At 43.9% G+C, this 26,971-nt stretch overlaps 1 protein-coding gene across 1 annotated transcript; it reads right to left on the bottom strand.

Annotated features, from left to right (window-relative positions):
- Window positions 1–6,789: 6,789 nt before the first annotated feature.
- Window positions 6,790–26,872, bottom strand: LOC110014187 (NLR family CARD domain-containing protein 3-like; the record flags this gene model as incomplete). Its single annotated transcript, XM_023949183.1, has 6 exons — window positions 26,736–26,872; window positions 10,820–10,898; window positions 10,461–10,659; window positions 8,542–10,333; window positions 8,270–8,446; window positions 6,790–6,877 (listed from the first exon to the last, which is right to left on the bottom strand). Coding segments are annotated over exons 3-6 (2,094 nt in total), but the record flags the coding sequence as incomplete, so codon positions are not given.
- Window positions 26,873–26,971: the final 99 nt, after the last annotated feature.

The raw sequence follows: 26,971 nt of genomic DNA, 5'->3' as shown, positions 1-26,971 counted from the left end.
TCCGCGATCGTCTCGAAACTTTTTGGGCATCAACGGCAAGCTACTGTGAAAAAAATGTTGCAATTAGAAGTTGTAGATTTTAAACGGCGTACGCGTGGCAAACTAGCAAAGTGGCGCACTGTTATAACTCCTATGTTTTTCAATGGACTACTTTGAAATTTGAATGCATGTAATAATGCCTTAAACTGCATACATTAAAAAACACTGGATATGGACATATAAGGAATGTGGGCGTGGTTAGCATAAAACCACTGTTGCTAAGGACAACAAAAAGTTTACTTTTAACGATTTGTCCGAAACTGACGTCAGTCTGTTCGTCCTCCTGAGGGGACCAAAACATAAAATGGTTGCTATGGAGATAAAATCAACAGAAAAGCCGCCATTTTGAAAAAAGTGTTTGTTTTTTTACTAACTTATGACGTATAGCTCTCACCAATGGAGGAATGTGTTTTTCTGAGTCAGTTGATGATGCTGCTCGCTATGCTAGCACTTTTAGCTATGTTAGCATAACTAGCATGGTTAGCATAATTAGCATTTTAGTTAATGTTTTTTTTTCTGAGTCAGTTGATGATGCTGATCACTATGCTAGCACTTTTAGCCACATAAGCATAGCTAGCATAGTTAGCATAATTAGCATTTTAGGTAATTTGTTTTTCTGAGTCAGTTGATGATGCTGATCGCTATGCTAGCACTTTTAGCTATGTTACATAGTAAGCATAGTTAGCATAATTAGCATTTTAGGTAATGTGTTTTCCTGAGTCAGTTTATGATGCTGATCGCAATGCTAGCACTTTCAGCCAAATCAGCATAGCTAGCATAGTTAGCATAATTAGCAAATGCCGTTTTGACTACCCTTTATCAAAAGTGGGCAGTGAGGGCGGTGAGGGAGGCGGTGGTACGTAGAGTTGGGCGTGGAAGGCGGGTTGCGTCTGCGGGCCATACAATGCCGCTTGCGGCTTTAATTTTACTTTTTTTTTTTTGTGGCTCTAATTTTTTTTTTTTTTTTTTGGTGGCCCTAATACTCCGTCGTATGTTGAAACTGCACTGAAGATTTTTTTTTTTTACTTGTACAACGGATATCCTGGTGAGTTATTGCAGCTATTCAAACCGCTGTGTTAGCATGCTAAACCGAGTTGCCGCGTGCACAGGATTACATTAAAACCAGTCGGGATAACTTTGATTACTTTTTATAAGAATTTTTCAGTTTTTATATTCAGTCACATTGGTTATTATAACCTGGTTATGCAGTTAATAAATGTGGAAAAACATTGTATGTTGTTGATATGCTGTGAATAGGAAAAAGAAAAAAACTTTTTGAACTGTTTTAATTAAATTTCTAGTGAATAAGAGTTAAATGAATAATATTTCTGCACGTTGTGCAGGCTGGTTTTTTTTTTATGTGACATTCCAGAGGAGTTTTTCTTTCGTCTGCCGTCTTCTGTTCCCGGTCCTTCTACGCCTCCATCTTGGATAATTTCCCTCCTTGAGTGAAAAGACTGTTGGTCCCATCCCATCATCCCCTTACACCCAAACCGACTCCGTGAACTGCATTCCTGGACATTAGAGGGCGGTAGGACTGTTGAGTGCACTCAATTGAGGGTATTTTTGTGGGTTTTTTTTCTTTTTTTTTTGGAGCTCCAAACTGCAATTTTCCCTGAGATCTCAGTGGTTTTTATTTATTTATTTTGAACAATTTTTTATTTTGAAACTGTTGAGTATAATTCTGTTATTAATACATTTGTTATCATTTTCTGTACGTGTCGTGTGAAATTCTTGGGGTGGATAGTATTAACCTTGATAGGTAAAATTTGACCCAAGCCTTCACCCAACCTGAGCAAAAGAAAAATTCCCCTCTACCACAGTGGACCGCACCGCCTGTGGAGCAGTAGGAGCAAAGAGAGGGTTACACTAACTTTGTGCAACACCAACAGTAGAAATCCTCCATAAACCTCCATCCATTCATAAAAAATGATTTATGGTTTATTTATGATGTCATAAAGTGCAGCTGTTTTCCTGCTGTCTTTATATCAAACACTGACACCAACTAAACCACAGAAAAGACACGTCATAAAAATTTCTACAATGGTTAGTAAATAATGACATCATTGACATGAGCTGCTGAGTGATCCAACAGCAGTGATATCCAGGTGTTGCGTAATGGAGGCTGAGCTCCTCTGTCTGTGCCAATGGCAGGCCATTTTAACATTAAAAAGCTAGACTGGATGTGTGTTGCAGATATCTTTATTTGAGTTTTGCCTGGTCAAAAAGAACATTTCAGATATCTGCAACTACATTCTTCCTATCCATAATCGTAATTTCAGATATCCTCAAACATATTATTCCCATGACGTTGTAGATATCTGTAACTGGAATTATGACTAGTCAAAATGACGCAGATATCTCAAACTGGAGTTAGGAATAGTCATAATTTAATTGTAGATATCTATAATCAAGTTACGGATATCTTGAAATGAAATTTGAATAGAGATATCTGAAACTTTAGATATCTGTAATGTTCATTCAGGATAGTCAAAATGTAATTACAGATATCTTGAATTAGCGTTTTGACGAAATGACGTCACAGATATCTGTATGCAAATTAGGTCTGCATCGCACTTTAGGGGAGGAGCAAAGCGTGTTGTTGTAATCATTCAAATCACACCTGCTAACTTGTAATTAGCACTGATTAGCACCATGTTGCAGCAGTACGACGGGGTTTTAGGACCAGTTTACAAAAAAAAAGTTTTGTTTTCTTTAATTACAACTTTTATCTCGTAAATTTAGGAGATAAGTTCATCTGGATAAGAGTTCATCTGTCACCTTATGTCATGAACCTGTCATCCCAACACCAATGCAGAAGTAAACAGTGTTACATACACCTCTCCTCCAGATGAAACGTCCCGATCCAACATAAAACAATAAAGAGGAATGAAAATAGTCTGTTATATTAGCATTACAACGTTGAAAATGCCAAAAAAGTGCTCCTCCACAGACGGAAGCGTCACAGAAACGTAGAGATCTGGTCTCTAATGGAGAAAGAAAGGATTCAGGTGGACATCTGCAGGGACACTGACGGCTTCATCGGGCTGCAGAGATCCTGCAAACCACCCATCAATGAATAAAACATGAATAAATCATAAATCAAACTAACGAATTTCCAAACATTTAGAACGTTATCAATAAACATTCAGCTCACCTCTTCAACAAAGTTTAGTCGGTCTGCTGCTGCTGTGTGGCGTTCACCTGCTGCTCTGCATGCTCACTTCCACTTAATCTCGTAAATTTACGACTTAAAATCTTGTAATTTTACTTTTTTGGTGGCCCTTAATCTCCGTCGTAGAGCAGCCAGCGGGTGAAGCGATTTTTAATCGTCTTTTTAATGCTGCAGGCCGTGGAGGACAGGAGGAGCTAGTGATGATGACGTTTGAGATATCTGTAACTGTCATTCACTTTGGCCTCGTCAAAACTGCATTATAGATATCTCTATGGGTCGTTTCCACTCGTCACAATGACGTCACAGATATCTAGAATTACAATTCCAACTATCCACAATGGAATTACGACTAGTCAGAAATACGTTGGTGATATCTACAATGTTCATTCTGGATAGTCAAACTTAGCTTTTAATGTTAAAATGGCCTGCCATATGTGCCCCCCCCCCCCCCTTTCTTCTGACAGACTCCGTCTCTGTGAGGGGGGGTGCAGCTGCGGCCTTCAGATGATTGTTAGACTGAAAGACTCACAGTAGCCGCGGTTACATGGGCAGAATATCCTGATGGGATCAATGGTGGTGTTAAAATTCACCCGTGCACATGGGATCAGAAAACCTTTTCCCATTAGAACAAACGTTCCCATGACTCACACTTTCAGTCAGAATGAATCATCTGGACATGCGCAGTAGTGTTAAAAAAAACCTGGATGAGGAAATAGGTCCAGTTGTAAACAAACAGCTGCCACGAACATTTATGCAGCAGCTCTGTAATATATGAGACGATCTTCCAAACGTGCTTTTATTAATGTTATGAATGTTATGAAGTGCCTGTTTGCTCATCGTTATATTTAATCTGTGTGGTCAATGCTGTTTTGTGGAAGAATTAAGATGGACGAAAGCTTAGGACAGGCTAACACGGGCTAACATCATTAGCCTGATGGACACAAAAACCAGGACCGTGCGAGAAACGCTGCAATCTGCATCTTGGCTGCACGTAAATGTGTGGGAATAACAACAGCCTTTATTTTGTCGGGACACAACTGGAAACACAAATCCATGTGATTGTTTGAACAGTTTCTAAGGACTGAGCGGCATTTCTGCTCTGAAAAGTTCACACAGACCGCCCCAAAGCCATAGTGTGCTGGCGGTTCTCCTGAGTCCTGCAGCCGCTAACCCAGAGCGGCGGGACGGCTCACAGTCTGAATTCTCCCACACATAACAAAACAACAAAACGCACACGTAACAAGCATCCTCCTCCCCTCAGACACGATGTTATTAATCCAGCTCCTCTGCTCACTCGGGTGCCAGTGGACCAAGTGAGCGTCGGGGGGCACGAAGCGCTCCTGCCCCGCATCTCCCTCATGAGGGGTTAAAGAGGGGAGAGCCAGCGGGGCGAGAGCGGAGCGACGCTTTTCACGGGGCGTCCGCAGAGCAGCTGGTCGGTCCCGTATGCGCTCCAAAGCTTTCTCTCAGTGAAACACCGTCTATGCGTGACGTAAACCTGAGCAGCAGTGACACACGATCAGAATGACCGTTTACCTGCTCCATGATCGGATAAATGATCGGTATAACCCACCTATCTCCATCGGAAAGAAATTCTGATCTGAACGAGTCTGACCGGGGCAGAGTATTCTGAACGGCGCGTTTACATGACGCATTTTCTTTTTGATCAGGCGTTCATTCCGATTACTTTTGTAAACGCGGCTAATTACCTGTTGGTGAGATTCTTCCAGCCACTGGTGAGTTGCCCCCCCTCTTGAATTTTTTTACTTTTTAAGTTCCACAGACCACCTCAAAGAGGTGGGGGCACAAGTGTCTTGCAGCAGAGGGCGGTGGTCACGTTCACGTCAGGTCTGCTGTGTTGGAGCATGGAATTATGGGAAATAATCCCCTCTGCCTGCTTTGGTCTAAATTGGGTTTTTCCTCCGCCTGATTCCTTTTCATGGGGCTGTTTTACGTTGTTTCACTCTGAGTTATTTCCTCCTTTTCTTTTGCACCATAAGTGTGGAGGGGGGAGAGGATGATGAGATGGGTGGATGTTCAGTGTCACATGTGGAAAAATAGAAGCGTGGCATGCAGGCTGCTGTAGGCATGTCAAAATAAAAGCTGACGCCCCGCATTGAATAAGTTCTACCTAATGAGAGACGCCTCAGGCACGGAAAATGCCGCCCCCTACTGGGTGCCGCCCACTTCGCCCATATCAAAAACCGCCACTGCATGTCTATTGTATTGCAGAAATATGCTGGATTCCTGCCTTCAGTAACATAATATGTACAGAGGTCACCAGTAGGCCTGTTTTTGACCTTTGGTCTCTGTTTTCTCTCTGTAATGGAGTGTTTATGGAACCACGACACCTGCAATGCAGACTAGACACAAACACACCATTCTAATGACATATTTAGGATGTTTTCATCTTCCCTTACTGAATATTAAAAAAAGCTTTGCTTTTTGCCTTGAGGACAGAGAGAGTGGACAGCCACAGAGCCTAACAGGTCGTGTTTCTCCACCTCCCCCCTTTGGCTAAAGGTTTGAACATTCATGCAGACTCTAGTGTGTCTTTTCATTTCCCAACTGCACAGTTCGTTTTTGGAAATCCTGAATCTGTGAAGGACGGACGAGACGGAAACAAGAATCACAAAGTGAAGCAAGTTTGATGATGGCAGAGGAGATCAGCGCTTCAGCCAGACCATTTACCCAGAGAGAAGTTCTGAAGAGCTTTGATTTGACCAGGATTTATCATTTAAGGCTCACATATCTCAGGCGTGTAGAACTGCCTTTTTTCACCTGTGGAATATAGCTAAGATCAGAAATCTACTTTCTAAGAGTGATGCTGAAAAACTCATCCATGCATTTGTTACGTGGAGGCTGGATTACTGTAACTCCTTGTTAGCAGCGTGTCCTAAGAGTTCCTTAAGAAGTCTCCAGCTTGTTCAGAACGCAGCAGCTAGATTGTTAGCAGGAACTAGCAGAAGAGATCACATCACTCCTGTGTTAGTTTCGCTCCATTGGCTCCCAGTTGATTCTAGAATTAAGTTCAAGATCCTCCTGTTAACCTAGAAGGCCTTACATGGAATGGCCCCGTCCTATATCAAAGACCTCATAGTCCCTTACCATCCAATCAGAACACTTCACTCACTAAATGCAGGACTGCTTGTGGTTCCTAGAATTAGTAAAAGTACGGTTGGAGGTAGAGCGTTTAGCCACCAAGCCCCTGTTTTCTGGAATAAACTCCCAGCTCATGGAAGAGAGGCCGACTCAGTTTCTACATTCAAAGTTAGACTGAAAACATTCCTCTGTGGACAGGATTATTGTCAGACTAGATCTACATGAGAACCTCTGAAAAAAGAGAAAAAGGAGCCTCAGAGTCTCAGCAGCAGCATACGGTAAGGTGGGAATGGGGGGGTCAGTCATCACTCTGTAGTCATGTCATCAGTCAGTCATCTGGACTCATCATATTGATGTGAACACAACTGAAACATGGAGTCTGACCTCAGAGTCTGCAGTCTGCAGTCTGGACTCTCCAGAAAACCACATAGATGAAGAACTCCTGGATCCAGCAGGTTCTGGTTCTCACTCAGGTCCAGTTCTGTCAGATTGGACGGGTTTTTCTTCAGAGCTGAGGCCAGAACTTCAAAGTTGATCTCTGACAAACTGCAGTTCCTCAACCTGCAATGAGACAGAAAAGTGTGTTCAGGAGCAGTGATGCTCCGTCTAAATAATCATATTTTTTCATGGTAATGGTTGTGAAGTTTTTAAAATATTGTTATTTTGTTCTGAAGTATCCAATCCTATTGCTGTAGGTCTGACAGACACAAATGCAGTACTTTTGGTTTCAAACATAGTTGCAGTACTATTTCAACTTTGACCTATTTTCCTTGTGGAATATTTATATGAAAGTACTTTTTGGAGTTAATGCCAAAATACTTTTCAAACATTTTTGAGCTGCTGTTTGTGAATGACAGTAAATGTCAGATCTTTTGGAAATGTTTCTGTATTTCTTTGTATCAGAGTTCACATTTTTGTTGGTGACGCCACAGTTGTTGTGGAGAAAATGTCAAACTGACACTTTGTGTCACAAACGTTGCTGACCCCTGGTTTCAACCTTTCTCTGGCCAGGTAGCCCCGCCCCCAGCCTCATCCAGAAACTACCTGCAGAGGTTCTTCACTGTAATCCAGCAAAGATTTAGTGTCTGTTTAAGCACCAGGAACAAGAACCAGAAACCAGTCTAATGAAAGAGCTGGTTCTGATCCAGGCTGGGTTCTGAAGCAGAACCAGAACCAGGTCTGTGGGAAAGACCTGTCAGTCTGCTGCAGGTTGACCTCTTCATATCTCTGCATGAGGAGCTGCTGCTCTGTGGCTCAGAAATCTGCTGCAACTGTTTTTCCATTGAAATCTGCAGTTCTGGGATGGATTCCTGATTTCTTTAAAGAACACAGAACTTAGTCCCAGTTCTACACAGATTTGTGCCATGGTCCCCCCCTCTATCCTCCCACTTCATTCATGTCCTCCACTTTTGTTTTAACCGCATCAGATTCACGTCCACCAATCAAAGTAGCTGCTGGACGTTCCTCCAAAAGTGCGTTTCTAAATCTGACGCTCCCGCGACGTGTGGGAGGAGCTCCCGCGACGTGTGGGAGGAGCTACCGCCACACGTGGGAGGAGCTCCCGCCACACGTGGGAGGAGCTCCCGCCACACGTGGGAGGAGCTCCTGCCGCATGTGGGAGGAGCTCCCGCTGCATGTGGGAGGGAATCCCGCCGCATGTGGGAGGAGCTACTGCCTCGTATGGGAGGAGCTCCCGTCAAAAGTTTTTCTCGCCCTCCTTATAAAAGACATGGAAGATGCTGAGAGATCCGGTGTATTTCTACTACAAAGAGCTCCACAAAAGCGTCAGAGTGAAACATGGACCTATTTGATGAACATGGAGCTGATATTCTGGTGATGGTAAATGTTTTAGATCAGTAAAAATGAGTCATTTCCAGCAGCACATCTGATCATCTCTCACGGCACACTGGTTGAAAAACACTGTAGAGAATCAACATTTGAATGAAAGCTGACCTGAGAGTCTCCAGTTTACAGTCTGGACTCTCCAGTCCGGCTGACAGTAGCTTCACTCCTGAATCTTGCAGGTTGTAGTTTAGACTCAGGTCCAGAAGTCTGAGTCTGGAGGACTGAGAGCTGAGAACTGAGGACAGAGCTGCACAGCTTCTCTCTGACAGATTACAGAAACTCAGTCTGCAGAAAACAAAGACAGACAGCAGTTATTGAATCTTTCATGTTTCCATCAGATTCATTTGTTCACTGAAGGTGATTTTCATGAGAGTTCTTACAGAGCTTTGTTGGAGGCTTTGATCACTGGCAGCAGCCTCAGAAGACCCTCCTCTGAACGAGAGTATTTCTGCAGGTCAAACACTTCCAGATCTTCTTCTGATGACAGTAAGATGAAGACCAGAGCAGACCACTGAGCAGGAGACAGTTTATCTGTGGAGAGACGTCCTGACCTCAGGACCTGTTGGATCTCCTCCACTAGAGATCCATCATTCAGTTCATTCAGACAGTGGAACAGGTTGATGCTTCTCTCTGCAGACAGATCCTCACTGATCTTCTTCTTGATGAACTGGACTGTTTCCTGATTGGTCTGTGAGCTACTTCCTGTCTGAGTCAGCAGACCTCGTAGGAGACTCTGATTGGTCTGCAGTGAAAGACCCAGGAGGAAGCGGAGGAACAAGTCCAGGTGTCCGTTTGGACTCTGTAAGGCCTTCTCCACAGCACTCTGGTAGAACTGGACTGGACTGCTCTGTTCAGGCTCAGAGATCTGTGATTGTTCTTCCTCCATGAGGTTGAGTTTGGAGGTGATGAAGGTCAGGTGGACATGAAGAGCAGCCAGAAACTCCTGAACACTCAGATGGATGAAGCAGAAGACCTTGTCCTGGTACAGGCCTCTCTCCTCTCTAAAGACCTGTGTGAACACTCCTGAGTACACTGAGGCTGCTCTGATATCGATGCCACACTCTGTCAGGTCGGATTCATAGAAGATCAGGTTTCCTTTCTGCAGCTGCTCAAAAGCCAGTTTTCCCAGAGATTCCATCATCTTCCTGCTCTCTGGACTCCAGGGAGGATCTGTCTCAGCTCCTCCATCATACTTGACCTTCTGGACTTTGGCCTGAACCACCAGGAAGTGGATGTACATCTCAGTCAGGCTCTTGGGCAGCTCTCCTCCCTCTCTGCTCTTCAGCAGATCCTCCAGAACTGTAGCAGTGATCCAGCAGAAGACTGGGATGTGGCACATGATGTGGAGGCTTCTGGATCTCTGGATGTGGGAGATGATCCTGCTGGCCTGCTCTTCATCTCTGAACCTCTTCCTGAAGTACTCCTCCTTCTGTGGATCATTGAACCCTCTGACCTCTGTCACCATGTCAACATATCCTGGAGGGATCTGATCGGCTGCTGCAGGTCGTGTGGTTATCCAGAGGAGAGCAGAGGGAAGCAGGTTCCCCCTGATGAGGTTTGTCAGCAGATCAGCCACTGAGGTGGACTTTCTAGGGTCCTTCAGGATCTGAGTCTTGTGGAAGTCCAGAGGAAGTCGCCACTCATCCAGACCATCAAAGATGAAGAGGACCTGGAAGTCTTCAAAGCTGCAGATTCCTGCTTGTTTGGTTTCAGGGAAGAAGTGATGAACAAGTTCCACCAAGCTGAACTTCTCCTCTTTCAGCACATTCAGCTGTCTGAAAGTGAATGGAAATGTGAAGTGGAGGTTCTGGTGGGCTTTGCCTTCAGCCCAGTCCAGAGTGAACTTCTGTGTTAAGACTGTTTTCCCGATGCCAGCCACTCCCTTAGTCATCACGGTTCTGATTGGTTCTGGTCTTCCAGCTGGGAGTTGGAAGAGCTCTTCTTGTCTGATGCTTGTTTCTGCTCTGTCTGCTTTCCTGGATGCTGCTTCAATCTGTCTGACCTCATGTTCTTCATTCAGCTCTCCTCTTCCTCCCTCTGTGATGAAGAGCTCTGTGTAGATCTCATTCAGAAGGGTTGGGCTTCCTGCTTTAGCCATCCCCTCAAACACACACTGGAACTTCTTCTTCAGACCAGATTGGACTTCATGTCGACAAACTGCAGCAGCAGATCCTGAATGAAGACAACAAACAGTAAATCAAGTCTCTGCAGCCCTGAATGATGAGGGTTTGAATCCCTGTTGAGACATCAGGAAATCTTCATTTCTCAGCAGCTGAAACCTTCAGAGAAATCCTCTTACTGCTCTGCAGTCCATCAGCCAGCTCCTCCTGCTTCATTCTCCTCAGGAAGTTCACTGTGATCTTCAGCAGTGACTCTCTGCTGCTCCTCTGCTCTTCATCTTCAGCCTCCAGCTCCTCCTCTTCCTCCCTGTGACTCAGAAGCTTCTGGATCTTCTTCAGCTCCTTCTTGACAAAAGTGACAATGTTGTCCTCCAGCTGCTGCAACAGAATTCCAGATGAATGAGCCAATCAGAGTGAAGTCATGGAGCCAAACATCAGCTCCATGTTGGACACTCTGACAATCCACTGGTCTGCAAAGTGCAGCATGGAGACGACTGTGGACAGAATGATGGAAAGTAGTTGTTGTTCATGTACAGACCAGAAAGATGGAGTCCAGCTGTGTTTGATGCTGCTGGACAGACGGACCACTGGGAGTCTCTGAGCTCTGCTGGTCCAGTCTGTGGAGAATCAGCAGCAATCAGCTCCATTCTGTCTGTACTGGTAGGTTGAAACCAAACTAACTAGAGTCATGTCACAGCTAGAATGTTCTAGTTCACAGTTCAGATGGAGAACAGCAAACCAATGGATCATATCAACACCTCTCTGTCCATGTCTACAGAGTCACTGAAGTGTCTAGACTGTCTTGGAGCCAAAGGCTGGATTCATGTCTCTGCTGCCCCCATGTCTGGATTCTGAGCAGTTTTCCTAAAGAGGCAGTCCATCCACAGAGGACTCTGTGACCACAGCCCTCCATGATGCTCTGTCCCACCTAGAGCTAGAGGAGAGCTAACAGGGATGCTCTTTGTGGACTGGAGCTCAGCGTTTAACACCATCCTCCCTAACAAACCAATAGAGACACTTGTGGACTTCTGGCTACTCCAGTCATAGCGAGCTGCCTGAGTCCAGAGAACTCTCTCCCAGGAGAACAGAGGAGCAGAAAAGTGGCTTCAGTACGGTGTTTGAGCTCCGGGGACGGCTTTGGATGCAGAAATGATGTTTCAAGCATTCCTGTGAAACCGTGGAAAAAATCATGTCCAGAAAAAAAGGCTGAGGTTATTCACACATATGTATGTGCAGTCAGAATGTACAGTACTGCTCTGTCCACACATAACTATTGAGAATATTGGACTTTTTGTTTAAATTCAAATTGGCTCCATAAACCCACCAGCTGCAGGCATGTGCATATGTGCTGAGGGTCCAGCCTCAGCCAGACTCTGCCTTCAGGGGCCCCAAGGTAAACTGAGTCCGCCATAAAACTGGTGTTTTCTAAATATAATGTATTGTATATAGTGTATTCCAGTTATTTCTTTGACCTTTGTGAGCTTTTCTCTCAGTAACTGAAGGAGACCAACTATTATGTCCACGTCTGGACTTGTCTGAATGTTTTCTTGTCCTTAGAGCAGATTAGGTTGTATGTTAAGGTCATCTACAAGACTTTGAATCTGGTTTTGTTGGTCAATAAAAAAATGTACAGAAATGTCATGAATGAAGGAAACATTGAGTCCTCTGAACCTCATTACACAGACAAAAGCTGTTTAGCTCTGATTATTGATGTTAACTAGCAGATGATCAATAGTTACACTAAGACCTTCATCATTTAACCCTTTCATGCCGTATGTCACTAATTCACAAAATACTCTGAAATCCAGGACCCTACTTCATTTAGCATCAACTTGAAAGTAAAAAACACCAAAGAATATTTTTATATAATCAGAAATAATGTCATGAAAGGATTAAATGTTGAATTCTCTTCCAGATATGTTACGTCTGTTATAACTTTGTTTAGTTCATGATGTCATGGGAGGCACCTGGGGGGGGGGGGGGGGGTCACTATACCCATATGGTGCAGAGGGAATTAAAAGGAAGTTGATTTGAAGGGGGGTCTAAGGGCAGAGATGTCCAGTTTAGTTTAGTCAGTTTAGTATTTTCCTATTGAATTCTATGTATTCATGATCCTTTTGATTTTATGTTTTACTTTTTTTTTTTTTTAACTTGTTCTGTCCAACAGCTGAGCAAACAGATTAGAGCTGAAAGCCTTTTGCGTTGGACAGGTTTTACTATCACAAAAAGAGGTTATAAAACTTTAGAAGCCAGAGTGTAGATTTGTGTAGACCCCTTTTCGTTGTATTTAGTGTGTGGGGGGGAGGGAGAGGGAAATAATGTGTGTGTGTGGGGGGGGGTGGAAGAGAGTAAAAGGAAGAAAGGTGAAAAGGTGGGGGATACAAACACTGATTTGAATAAGTTATTATTTTAAGCTGTAACAATTATACCAGATCTGCTGGAAAGACGAATGTTACATCAAAGGTGAAAATCTGACACGAAGATGAGCGAAAAAAATCTGTCCATCAATACACTGTAGGTAAGGAGGAGGGATGAAGCAGACAGGGAGCAGTGTGGCAGTGTGCACGTGCACGTGGGGGTGGGGATACATGCATGCTGCCGACTTGAACCGTGTGTTCGTAAGGGGAGCCAGATCCTACCCAGCCAGACCAGCCAGACCAGGAGAGGGGAGGAGAGCCCCCCAGGCCAGGAGCACCCCAAGCATCCGGATCCAGGCAGTCCGGGAGGGGGGGGGGGAGGGGACCACCCACCCAACCAGCCAGGCACAGAGGAGGCCCCCCTACAGGGGCCCCCCCTACACCCAGAGGCATAAGCGAACCCAAAGTCCGGCCCCCAGGCCACAGGATAGGAGTGCTTAGCCGTACCAGGCGGCAGCCATGGGGGCCACCGGGCGCCGGACACAGAGACAAAGGCCAAGGACGAAGCCAGGGCCCCCAGAACCCATGAGCCACCCACCACCTGACCGGCGCCCCGTCTCCGCAAGCCAGCCCAGGCAAGCGACCTGAGCAACCCAGGGATCGCCACGCACCCACAGCCACCCCCCATAACCCTACAACCCTACACACTACAACCCCCCCCCGCCATAATATCTGAGCCCCCCTCCCCAACCCTCTCAGTGCCCTCCCCTCTCTGTGATGGGGAGGGAAAGCCCCAGAGGGTACCAGCGAGCCAGCACCCAGGTCCGTCCCACCCATGCACTCACCCACACATTCTCACAAGCATCTGGTCACTCTCCCCAACCCCCGCCGCCACGCAGTAACACCCCCCAGCGGCCGACCGCCAGCGGCGTATGCCCGACCATTTCCGCAGCCGACAGGATACCCACAAGCCCGGCCACCCTGAGAGGACCAGGCGGGTGAAGACCGCCCCCCCCCCCCCCGACCCCACCCATGTATGGAGGTGTGGGTGTGCTGTGTGTGTGCTGCAGGTAAAATAGGAGGTCTCCAGTGTGGAGGGCCCACCACTGCCAAGCCGCAGAGCCCCCACACTCCGGGGTCCCTCTGTGAGTGGTGTGTATTTGCTGCGTGTGTGCTGGTAGCATGTAGTGTGTGTGTCTACAGAGGAAGTTAAAATTGTGGGGGGGGGCCAGTGAAAGGTGAGCACGGAGGTTTCACCGTGCCCCCCTCCACCAGACCCTCTCCACAAGGCCCTAGATGAATCAGAGTGTTTAATATGCAAGTAAAAAGCGGGGAGGAGGGCGGGTGCCAACGCGACCCCAGGGAGAGACACCCCCAGTGAGCCCCGCCAGCATACCCCTCCCATCCAGTTCCCGGAGCCCTATGTGCCTGTGTGCAACATTTGTTTGAGTGAGAGCGGGGAGGAGCAGGCGGATGGGCACAACTGGGGGAGAAGGCTTCCCTGAGCGACCGGCCCCCCAGCCAGCCGCGGTAGGCGCCCCCCCTCCCAGAGCGGCCAGGCAGTCAGGAGGCGGCAAGCCAGCCGCAAACAGAGGCAAGAGACTCGTAGCGCTGAGAGACAGCCAGCAAAGAAGGGGTCCGGTGCCAAAACGGAGGGGCAGGAGGTCCAGCCCCACCATTCATATCCTGGCCTTCCCAAGGACTAGTACACCGCCCCCCCCCCCCCCCCAGGCCCCCCCCAGAAAATAAATAAATAAAAACCCCAAATAAATTAAATAATAATAAAATAAATAATAATAATAATAATAATAATAATAATAATAATAATAATAAACCCACCCAAGTGAACCCTTTAACCCCTGTTGGGGATGCGGCGTCGACCCCCGGGGGGCCAGGCCACGCGCCAACTACCGGCAACGGGCGAAACACCGGCCATGGGCAGACGACCCCAGGCCCCAGGCCCCAGAACCCCAAACCCCCCCCAGCCCCCGCCACGGCGGCCAGCCACCCAGCACGGCACCCGGCTGCCGTTCCCGGTCAGCTGCACTGCCTACCCTGCGCACAGAAGGCACCCGCCCAGGAACCCCTGCCAAGTTGCCAGTTCTGTAGAGAATCTTGTATTGAATAAGTTGCAGATTAGGACTTTTGGTCATTTTAAAGGCATTCAAACAGATCTGTAGCCAAAATTGATCACTAGAATTCAATGATAGCTCAGACTCCCATTTTGTCATGGGTAAGTAAATGGTTTCATCTATGTCCAATAACATCTTATACATTTTGGAGGTGAGTTTGGGATTTTTAAGGTCAATGAAACGTGTTACTGTAAGGGGAGGGTCTAGGTCTATTTGGGTCAGGCAGTATTTAGTGCTTATAGCTGATTTTAGCTGCTGATATTCTAGAAATGTGTTTATATTAATTCCATAGGTTGAGGATAACGTTGAGAGGGACATAAATGTTCTATTCTGAATTATGTGCTGGAACTACTGGATTCCTTTGTTCTTCCATGAAGCAAAATGAATCATGTTTTTGTTAATTAAAATGTCAGGGTTATTCCAAATGGGGGTAAGTTTACATGGAAATAATGTGGGGTTGTTTTTTTTTAAGAAAATCCCACCAGGCTGTTAAGGATGAGCTGATGTTTAAACTTCTGAAGCATTTGTGTTGTTTAATTTTAGAACTGAAGAAAGGTAAATTAGAAATATCTAGGTTATCACAGAGATTTTGTTCAATGTCTAGCCAGGATTCATCCAGCACACCAGGATTCAGCCATTTTTGTACATAACACAATCTGTTCATGGAGTAGTAGTCCTGGAAGTCTGGAAGGCCTAGTCCTCCTCTATCTTTTGGTTTTTGAATAGTTTTTAAACTGATCCTTGGTGGTTTACCTTCCCAGAGGTATTGGGAAATGAATGAGTCTAATGATTTGAACCAAGTAGTTGGAGGTTTGGAAGGAATCATTGAAAACAGGTAGTTAATTTTGGGAAGAATCGTCATTTTTATGGCTGCAACTCTCCCGATTAGAGAAATGGGTAGAGTTTTCCATCTAGTGAGATCCGCCTTGGTTGTTTTAAGGAGTTGGGTGTGGTTTAGCTTGAGTAGATCAGAAAGCCTAGAGGAAATATTTATACCTAAGTACTTTATGTTGCCTGTTTGTAGTTTAATAGATAACGGATTTAGATAATTGCAATTAATTGGTAAAATTGTGCTTTTAGACCAGTTTATGGAGTATTCTGAAACTGAGGAAAATCTATTAATTAGGGAGATGATTTGGCAGATGGAAGATTGTGAATTTGGAGTAAATAGTAAAACATCATCTGCATAAAGACTTATTTTGTGTTCTAAATTTTTGGTTTGAATGCCTTCAATGTCTCGACTTTGCCTAATAGCAGCAGCTAGAGGTTCAATAAATAGTGCAAATAAAGACGGAGATAGTGGACAGCCTTGTCTGGTTCCTCTTTGTAAATTAAAGCTTGGAGATGTTTGATCATTTGTTCTAATACGAGCATTAGGAGAGGCATATAATATTTTAATCCAGTTAATAAACGATTTTCCAAAGCCAGATTTGTTCAGGGTGGCTATTAAAAATTTCCAGTTGACCCGATCAAATGCCTTTTCTGCATCCAGTGACAAAATGGTTGCTTCTCGGTTGTTGATGGTTGTATAATCTATGAGGTTGATTAATCTGCGCATGTTGGTAGATGAATGTCTACCCTTTATAAAACCTGTTTGGTCAGGATGTATTAGAGAGGGAACTACCTTCTCCAGCCTTCCCGCCAAAGCTTTGCAGATTATTTTAAGATCTGCATTAATCAGCGATATGGGTCGATAGCTGGATGGTGATGTGGGATCTTTCCCAGGTTTTAGAAGTAAGATTATATTAGCAGAATTCATATTTGGAGGTAGATAATTGTTGTCCTTAATTTCTATTGTCATTCTGAGAAAAATGGGAGCTAAGATTTGCCAAAACTCTTTATAAAATTCTGCTGGGAAGCCGTCTGGTCCTGGGGCTTTTTTACTAGGCATGTTGGTTAATGCTTTATGTAGCTCTTCTTTAGTAAAAGGGGACTCCAGGGCTGTGATTTGTTCCTCTGTTGGTCTAGGCAAATCTAAGCTATTGAGAAAACTGTTGATGTCATTGTCAGAGGGATTAATTTGGGATGAGTAGAGAGATTGGTAAAAGTTTTTAAAAACTGAATTTATTGCAGCTGGATCATGTGTTGCATTTCCTGTTAGGTCTATGACTGATGAAATAGTTGTCTTCTCTTTGTTTATTTTGAGTTGATTTGCCAAATATTTCCCAGATTTATTACTGTGATCAAACCTCTCCAAGCGTAGTCTCTGTAATAAAAACTGTGTTCTTTGATTAGTTATTTCATTTAATTCGATTCTTACTTTCCTTATTTGTTGTAGAGTTTGATCATCCGGAGAGTTGCTGTAGATTTCCTCTAACAGTCTGATTTTTTGCTCTAAATCCACTAGTTTAGAGTTTTCTTTTCTTTTTTTTTCTTTGCTTTCCCGGCCTCCCATAAAAGGCACAAGGAAATACCTGGGTGGTCATTATTTTGAAGATATGGGGATCATTCTTTAGCAAAGAAATCTATAAAGTTAGGGTCTCTGAGCAACGATGTATTGAACCTCCAGCTCCTTAATGAAGGTGGTGATGTTTTGTTTTTAAGAGTCAGGGAAACTGGTGCGTGGTCGCTGATAGTAATGGGGTGGATCTGTGCTTCCGTAGCTATGCTCAAACAAGGAGCTGTTAACCAAGAAATAATCTAGCCTGGAGTATGATTGATGAACTGTGGAAAAAAAGGTATAAGTTCTTTTTGTGGGGTGGAATAAACGCCAAACATCACAAAGACCAAAATCCTCCATGTACTGTTTAACAGTGTTTGTGGATTGCCAGATTCTAAGATTTCCTGTGTTATTTAGCCTATCCATCTCTGGATCTAAACACATGTTGAGGTCACCTGCAATGATTAGCGATTTGTCTGTATGTTCAGATAGCGCAGAGAAGAAGGAATGAAAGAATTTAGGGTCATCTACATTGGGGGCGTACACATTAGCTAAACACAGCTGCATATTTTGAGTGGAAAGAGTGACTATTATAAATCTTCCTTCTGGGTCTATGACTGTACTAGTTTCTGTGAATTTAATTTCCCTATTTATCATAATTGTTACTCCTCTCTGTCTAGAATTATAACAAGCTGAATATACGTTGGTAAAATCTGCTGTGATGAGAATATTCACTGAGGAATTAGACGTATGAGTTTCTTGAAGAAACGCAAAATCAGTTTGGAGATCTTTTGATTTGGTCAATATTTTCAGTCTCTTCTCTCTGGTTCCAGCTCCGTGCACATTCCAAGTAACTAACCTTAGGGTGGACATGCTGCTGTTGAGGTGAATGCTAGAAACTGTATGTTATTGATGGAGGCAAAAATGAGTATATATGTACACATAATGGTGTGCTTGATGTTGCTATGAGGCTTTATGTGTAATGTACAGTGCATGTGATATAATGCTGGACATGCTGAGTGTCTGAGTGTGTTGTGCAGATCAGTACCATTGTAGAGTGGCTGAGTTATGTGGCAGCTTAGGTGAGGGGGAGGGAATAGTGTGTGAAAAAAGAAAAAAGAGAAAGGAGTGCAGAGGGGGGGGGGATAACTAAGGAAACAGGGAGGGTAGAAACAGAACAAACCTATCATAAACAGGTTGAAGCTGCTGAGGAGACTGGTGGTGATTTTACCTAAAGTGGAAAACCTTTATGCCCCGTGAGTTCTGCCCAGTGTGTCACATATAAGCATAAACTGACACCTGTGCAGAGAGTGTAAAGGGTGTGGATACATATCTGGTTTAGAAGAGCCAGGGAGTGACGTTTGGGTCGCGGTGGAGCTGTCCATTCACATAGAGTCGGTCCACAGAGATGACAGCAGGGGCCCCTTCACTCAGAAACTTCCTTCTGATGGGGAACAGGATCCTTTCTTTAGGGAACTGATCATCCATCCTGAAGTCGGTTCCTCGGAGCTCCCTGCCACGGCGCCTCACCTCTTCCTTCTCCTTGTGAAGGACAAACTTGGCCATGATGGGTCTGGGCCTGCGGTTCCCAGGTCTCACTGCTCCCATGCGATGCACACGGTGAAAGTTTATGGTTTTAACTTTTTCCTCTGGAAGCTTTAGCTGGGTTTGAATAAAGTTTTTAATTTTTTCCTCTGCGTTTTCTTCTGGTGTTTCTGGTATTCCCATGACCACTAGGTTATCTCTCATGGATCTTGATTGAAGATCCAGAATGGACTCCTTGATCTTCTTATTTTCTTCAGAGAGTTGGCTCATTCCATCAGTGATGGACCTTACCGACTCCCTCAGCGCTGAATTCTCCGCGGTCAGGGTTTCCACTTGTTTTTGGGAAAATTCTAGAGCATCCTTGATCTCTTGAAATTCCCGGTGAAGAACTTCCAGGAGGGAAAGACGGCTGTCGAAGCTGGATAGTTTGGCATCTATGCTAAGAAGCATATCCCACGCGTTAGATTCGAACTCCGTCTTCGGTGGAGAAGCTCCCAGTGATTCTTCGGGTCGGCTCCGCTTGGTGGGGGCGGCTGGCTTGGCTGACTGAGGGTTTTTCCCATGACGAAACGCTCGTATTGCTCGTCGATGTAGCTTGTCAGGCTGTCCAGATCCTCTATGTTTTACTTTTTCAATTACTGAAACGACGCCCATCAAGACGACTGTTGTTGTGAATTTGGGCTTTGCAAAGAAAATTGAATTGAATTGAATGTGTGGTTGGCATGGTGCTAGTTTCCTGTGAGAAAGCCGGTTAGCTCACGGAGCAGAGTTAGTTGGCTCAAGCCTAGAGTCTGGATCACGGCAGAGGTAGATCCTGTTTTTACTGGGGGTTTCACGGACTGGTTTTGCAATGCACCAGTGTTTGAATACTGTGCCCTGCTGTCCTGGGGGGTATTCCAGAAGGCCCGTTTAAACTCCCCTGACTTTAACCCTGAACTCTGGCTGAAATCCGCCTGAACTTGTTTACTCTGGGCATGTCGGTTCCAGAAGACCAGATATGAGTTAGTGTAATCACGCTCCACCTGGTAACCCTGGGTTAATGCACGTGCACAGCAGGTACATGGAATGGGATGGAAACAAGTTTATTTAGAATATATATATAAAAAAAAAAAAAAAAAAAAAAAAAAAAAAAAAAAAAAGAAAATAATAAATAAAAAGAGAATATAAAGAAAATGTTCACGCTCAAGAACCGTTATAAACAAACAGAAATTTTTCTTCTTTTTTTTTCCATATATGAACACATATATTATAAACAATTATACAATTACATAAAGACATTCTCAATGGATCGCAGATTTCTGGAGTCACCATGGAAACGCGTGGAGAAAAAAAGAGAGGCCATACTTCAGTGAGACGGAGTCTGAGATTTAAATGACGGCTTATGAAGATTATACGTCCATCAATAAAGTAACACGGCTGCATCATCAAAAGAAAGAGTTTCTGCTTGTAGTAGAAGAACAGACAAAGTAAACGCACGAGTTTATAATCTTGTTTCTATTTTCATTGTGACGCATATATGTATATAAATTATCAAACTTAAATGAATTACTTCTGTTGGTAACAAGTAATTGAGTTAAATTTATTCAACCTTATTTCTTACGTCTATAAAACTCAATTTGTTTTTACAACTCAAATTTACATATTTATCTAACTAAATGTCATATTACTCCAATTCAATTAAATGTTTTTAATTTATTGTACTTCCTGAACTCTCATAAGTCTAAGTTTGAGCCTGCAGATATTTTCATTTTTATAACATTAAAATGGAAAACACAATATAGATATGCAGCATGAAATCTACCACCAGTTCTACAACCAAGCACTAGTGGTGCTACATATCCTCATCCTCCTCTTCCTCCTTCTCACTCATAGAGCAGAAAGAATTAAACATAACAGGACAAATAACTCTGCAAAACACAGTAAAACAGATAAACAACTAAACACATTTGGTAAAAACCCACACTTATACCCAAATCCGTCCAGACAGGCAAAGGGAATGGTATCCCACAATCCTTTGCGGTGCCGATCTAACAGCAGCACCAAAGTTACACCTACTAAATTGAATTAATTTGAATGAAAGTAAAATAAATGTCTGAAAACTACGTGTTATTTTTAAACTGACTGAACAAAAAAGTGATTTATCTTAACTGAAGCAAATAATGAAGTTAGATCAAAGTATAAAGTTTCTCTTTCCAACATCCATATGTGGTCTTATCAGCCTCTCATGGTGGAAAAAGTATTATCTGAACTTCTTCATCCACTAAATCATCTTCAAATGGACACGGCATGCTGCTTCACCTCTCTGTAAACAAACTAAGCTTCAACTAAACCTGCTCCAGACCAGGTTATGTTCAGAGCATGAGTTGCTATGGCAACTTGACCTACCCTGAAACATACCTCCATTTCTGGAACAGAAAGCTGAGGTTATCAACTTCCTTAGCCTCAAACGTTGCACAGATGGTCCTCTCAATCATCAACAGCAGTCTGGCTGCTGGTGGCGTCTCTGCTGTTTTTAAACATGCAACAGTCCAGCCTCTACTTAAAAAACCCAGCCTGGACAGTACCGTGTTGGCTGATTTCAGACCAAGATGCCCTACATCTCTAAACTCCTGGAGAAAGTGGTCTACTCGCAGCTAAAGACTTCCTAAGCCAACGTCAAATTCTTTGAGTCTTCCAGTCTGGTTTTAGGTCTTTGCACAGTACAGAGTCAGCATTACTAAGAGTCAGCAACGACATTCTTCTGGCTAATGATGCTGGAGACTATGTCGTCCTGGTTCTGCTGGATCTAACAGCAGCATTTGACACAGTAGACCACAGTACTCTAATATCTAGGCTCCAGAACTTTGTGGGGATCTGAGGTACAGCACTGGACTGGTTTAAGTCTTACATGGCAGAAAGAACCATGTGTGTCTGCTTGGGTGTTTTGAATCTACCACAACTCAGGTTCTTTATGGGGTTCCACAAGGATCGGTTCTAGGGCCACTCTTGTTCTCTCTGTATCTGTTACCCTTAGGGTCAATCTTGAGGAACAACGGCATTTCTTTTCATTTGTATGCAGATCACAGCCAGATCTATCTGCCGTTAAAAAAAGATGATCTCTCCATGAAGCAGCTGATGTCATGTCTTCAGGACATTAAGGACTGGTCGGCCCTTAGCTTTTGGAGTTTTAATGAAAATAAAACAGAAGTTTTAGTTTTTGGTGGACTGTCCCAAGTTGATTTGGGTCCCTTGACTAACTTTTTAAAAACAAATGTCTCTAATCTGGGTTTTAAACTGGACATTCGTGTTAAACTGGATCAGCAGATAAGCTCAGTGGTGAAGTCAAGCTCTTTTCATCTTCACCAACTTGCTAAGGTAAAACCTTTTTTAACAGCTGCACATTTTGAAACTGTAATCCAGGCGTTCATCACGTCCCGGCTGGATTACTGTAATTCTCTGTGTGTTGGACTCAGCCAGTCGTCTCTCACGTCTCCAACGTGTTCAGAATGCAGCTGCCCGTCTTCTGGTTGGAGGTCGTAAGAGAGACCACATCACGCCAATTGTAGCATGGCTCCACTGGCTGCCTGAGCATTGTAGAGTTCACTTTAAGATTCTAGATTGTTCTTAAATCTTTCCATGGTCTGTCCCCGCTGTCCCTCCCTGAACTTCTCTCTCCTTACTCACCACCTCGGTGCCTCAGATCAGCTGTTCAGCTGCTTCTGGAGGTACCGAGGTCCAGATGAAGCTCAGAGGGGACAGAGCTTTAGCTGTCGCTGCTCCAAAGCTTTGGAACTCTCTGTCTCTGTCCATAAGAGAAGCTCCATCACTGTCCATTATTAACACCCATTTTTATGCTCTGGCTTTTAAAACAACATGAGACTTCTGTTGTTGCTGTGTTGCTGTACTGCTTTGATTGTTTTTATCTCTCTATGTCAAATCCTGTGTTTGAAGATGTTTTAGTGTTTGTTTTCTTGATTTCTCATGTTCATGCACTTACCTATTTTTGTTGAAGTAATTATTGCACAGTTTCTTAAATCCAATAAACTTCATTTCATTTCTCGAATATCACTGTGTTCATCTGCTAGATGATAGATTTAACTGAAATGATGATGCCAACAACCAATGATTTATGAAGAAAAATATGGAAAATTATCAGGGGGGCAAACCTTCTCATACCACTCTATAAAATAGAATGTGAAGTTCAGCTTTAAATGGGGTTCATACGTCATGAAAACCTGGAAAAGTTCTGAAAAATGTAATTTCTAGATTCTTGAAAAGTTTTTGAAAAATTAAATCTTCTGTAAATTTTTGGAAAAGTCATGAAATGTTCATATTTTGGATTCAAAAACCTAAAAATAAAGTAGTTTAAGATGAGATTTGGGGACATTGGATGAAGTAGAGCCAGAGGACGGACGTGTCAGGTGGCCGCTCCTTAAATAACCATTAAAACTACCCACTCAGAAGTCATACACAGCAACAGTTTCAAACCCTGAACGCGTTACCGGGTGGGAACGAGTAAAAACGAGAGGCAAGCAAGACACGACAATGCCAAAAGCGCAAGAGAAGAGCAGTTTAGATCCAAAGACCAGTAACGCAGCCGAACAAGCTAATCCGAACGCAGACGCTAATGTAACGCCGAGCCACTTACTGAGAGCCATAGAAACACTCAAGTTCAAGTTGAAAGAGGGTAATGAAAGAGGAGACTCGCGTGGGGGAAGTCGAGGAAGTATCAACGGAGCTGACCCGCATACTTCAGTGTATTAAACGCCAAAGGATCATTCAAAATAAACTAACAGACCTCGAATCAAGATCCAGGAGAAACAACATTAGATTGGTCGGAGTGGAGGAAGGAGCGGAAAAGAAGTCCGTACTCCAATTCATTATCGATCTCTTCAGACGGGAGCTACCATTACCCTCAGACCTGGATCTAAAAATCCAGCGGGCTCACCGAACCCCCATACGCAAGCCAGGACCCAACGCTCCCTCTAGACCAATCATCATCAACTTTCAAGAATTCACCGCCAAAGAGCAGGTATTGAGAGAAGCTTGGAAAAAGGGACAGATTCAGATAAAAGGCAGACACATTTATTTTGATCATGATTACGCACCTGAGATTCTCCAGAAGAGCAAAGAATACCAAGCGATCAAGAAAGCTCTGAAGAACAGCAGCATACGATTCCAAACAAGTAATAATAATAATAATTGATACTTTATGATCCCACAATGGGGAAATTCTTCTCTGCATTTTGACCCATCCCCTGGGGGAGCGGTGAGCTGTAGCCTAACCGCTCGGGAGGCAGTAGCGTTAAGGGTCTTGCCTAAGGACCCTCACTGGGTGATGTTCATTGCTCGCCATTGCTATGGTAATTGACCCAGTACCATTGTTTATCCCCTCCGTGAATTGAACCCTGGATTCCTGAATGGTAGCCTCCCACCTTCCCAACCGAGCCACCCAGCCGCTAAGTAGTCGGATCCACTGGAAGGACGGCGTTCAGGTGTACAGCGGCGCTCACGCAGCCGGCCTCGAGCTGCGCAGATGGGGTTTCGATGTGCAAGTGCCGGTCTCAACAACAGAAGACGAGGGGGGGGGGGGGGGGGGGAGTCCCGTCTGCAGGAGATACTAGGATGGCAACTAGCAGCTCCCCCACAACCGGAGAGCAGACCCCCCACCAGGCAAAGAGTACAGGAAAAGCTAAGAGAGGTTTGCCAGAAAGAAGATAAGTGATATAATTGGAAGACGTTAATAACCACGCCTCCTCAAATTCACTGGATTTACGGGGCGGCACCAGAAGCACAGGTGAGGATTCCAACGCTGGACAATAAGGATGGAAGGGTCTCTTTGTTGCCCCAAATCCTCCATAGGGCCCTCTCCCTCTGGGAGAGACAACTCTAGACCTGCCAGCGGGGCCCAGGTGGGAGAAACACGTCCCCCCACTGCGTGGAAATCTCAGGTACCCTTTATGTACTTGTAATGTTTATGCTTTTCTTATTCACCGGCTTATGTTGTGCTTTTTCACAGTTTTTTTTTAGTTTTTCAGCGGGGTCCACTGTTATTATGTTTGACGGAAATGAGTGAGCAAGGAAATTATAAAAGACTCAATAAATGTGAATGGCCTTGGTAATCCCATTAAAAGACGCAAAGTGTTAACAAGCTTTAGAGAATACTATTTAGCAGCCCAGTTAAGATACATAGTATGTTGGTGTCCAACAGAATATCACTCCAAATGGAAACAAATGGAGTTGACCTACAGTAAATGTCCACCACAAGCAAGACTGGGGGAGAAAATAGAAATAGAAATCATAGAACAAAACCCTATTATTGAAACGACACTGAATATCTGGATGGGCGTGGCCAATAAATACAACATAGGTGGAGATTACAAACTACTTATCTGGCCCTCACAAGCTCAAAAATTCAGAATGGGACAGACGGACAATACCTTTAAGAAATGGAGTGACAGAGGAATGACGGCAGTGTGCATGTTAACAGATAGAAAACTGTTCAAATCCTTTGGAAGGCTCAAAGAGGAGGATCAGCTGGATACAGCTGACCTATTCAGGTATTTCCAATTAAGGCACTTTTACAATACGGAGATTAAAAAATATCTTCGTCAAGACGGAAGCAAGTTAATAGAAATGCTGACGGGGTCTTATAAGAAGCTACACTCAAAGGTTGTTTCCAAACTGTACAGATGCTTGTTAAACTGTAATGGATATAACTCTGTATATAAAACAAAAGTGGGAATCAGAATTCCAATTTTCACTGTCAGAAGATGAATGGCATTCAATCTGTGGACTACAGCATAGCTCCACATGTTCTAGAAAATGAGACAATTTGAATGGAAAAACTTGACAAGGTTTTTTATTAGTCCTCACATAAAGAGTAAACAGCTGGGAACCCCACAACAATGCTGGAGGCTGTGTGGGGACTTTAATGCTAACCATTCACACATCTTCTGGTCATGTGGAAATATTTCTCCTTTCTGGGAAAATATGGTCAAAACCTTTCAGATTTCCTAGGATGTGAGATATGGACCCACAGATACTGTACTTTGGCCTAACGACGGACGTCATTCGACCAGAAGACAAGAACCTGTTCAAGGTGATGATACTAGAAACTGGCTGAGAAGTGAAATGCAGACACTGCAGCAATGGAGAGACATTATGGAGGACATTTTCTCCATGGAGAAGATAACGTATTACTTAAGGCTAGATGCACAAAAACTGGAAGATCGATGGAAGAAATGGACACAATATTCTGCTCCCTCTGACCGGACTTGAAACAATGTCTTAGTTGGTCCCCGCTACTCATGTCTGTCTTTGTTCTTTTTTTTTTGTTAGTTTTTCTTTGCTTTTGTTCTTACAGGAACAGCTGTAATCTGTGTTGAGAAAAATATTTGAATAAATAAAGATCTGAAGTGAAATTGTGGCAGAAGTTCAACCTGGAACTATCAGTGATGAGAGTTTCTGTTGGTGTAAAGCAGGTGGAACTTTCATCAGTTCAGCGCGTGACGCTTTCTACTTGCTGTTCATGGATTGTGGAAAGCTCCAAAATGTCAATCAAATGTAGCTTTAACAACAAGTGGCTTTTCAAGGAGAACCGTGAACCGTTTATTTCATTTGGGACTCAATCCAGACGACAATGTTGGAAACAAAGCAGCAAAGTCTGTGGGTGACCTGCTGGACGCTCACCTAGTGGGCGTGGTCAACTTTGTCAGACTTGGAGAAATCAGCCACACTATGAAACCAAAGTCAGACATTTTCACCAAGAAAATCTAGCAAAGCAGAGAAAACTGGAACTTTTCTCCTGATTTGGTTGGAATCAGACTGGAGCTGCTGTCAGTCAGAGTCAGCAGTCAACATGTTTTCTTCTCCAACATCTCTGATGTCTCTCAGAGACTCTCAGAAGACTCAACTGAAAAGATCTCATCACACACATGTTGCTCCAAGTGGGTCTGATCAGAGAGATCCAGAACTGAACCAGACCTCAAGTCCTTCATCTGAAAACTACAGATCATCTGAACTAGAATCCAGAATCCTTTAACTCTGACAAACACTTACTGTTTCAGTCCTGGATGGATGTCCTTGAAGTTAGGATTACGACCCTTTGACCAGTCACTCCTGAAGGAAACACTGCTGGATCCAGATCCAGGTTTAGGTTTAAGTTCAGATTTAGGTCCAGGTGTCTGTTGAATCCTGATGGACAAACAATTGTTTTATTAGAAACTCATCTCTTCTGTTCATCGGATTCTCTTCATGTTGAACTATTGAACTCACATCATGAACAGACTGATCTG

The sequence above is a fragment of the Oryzias latipes genome, chromosome 2 (genome assembly GCF_002234675.1).
Source record: "Oryzias latipes chromosome 2, ASM223467v1".
Taxonomy (NCBI): domain Eukaryota; kingdom Metazoa; phylum Chordata; class Actinopteri; order Beloniformes; family Adrianichthyidae; genus Oryzias; species Oryzias latipes.
The sequence above is the reverse complement of the archived record's forward strand: the minus strand, read 5'-3'. Positions and strand labels throughout refer to the sequence as shown.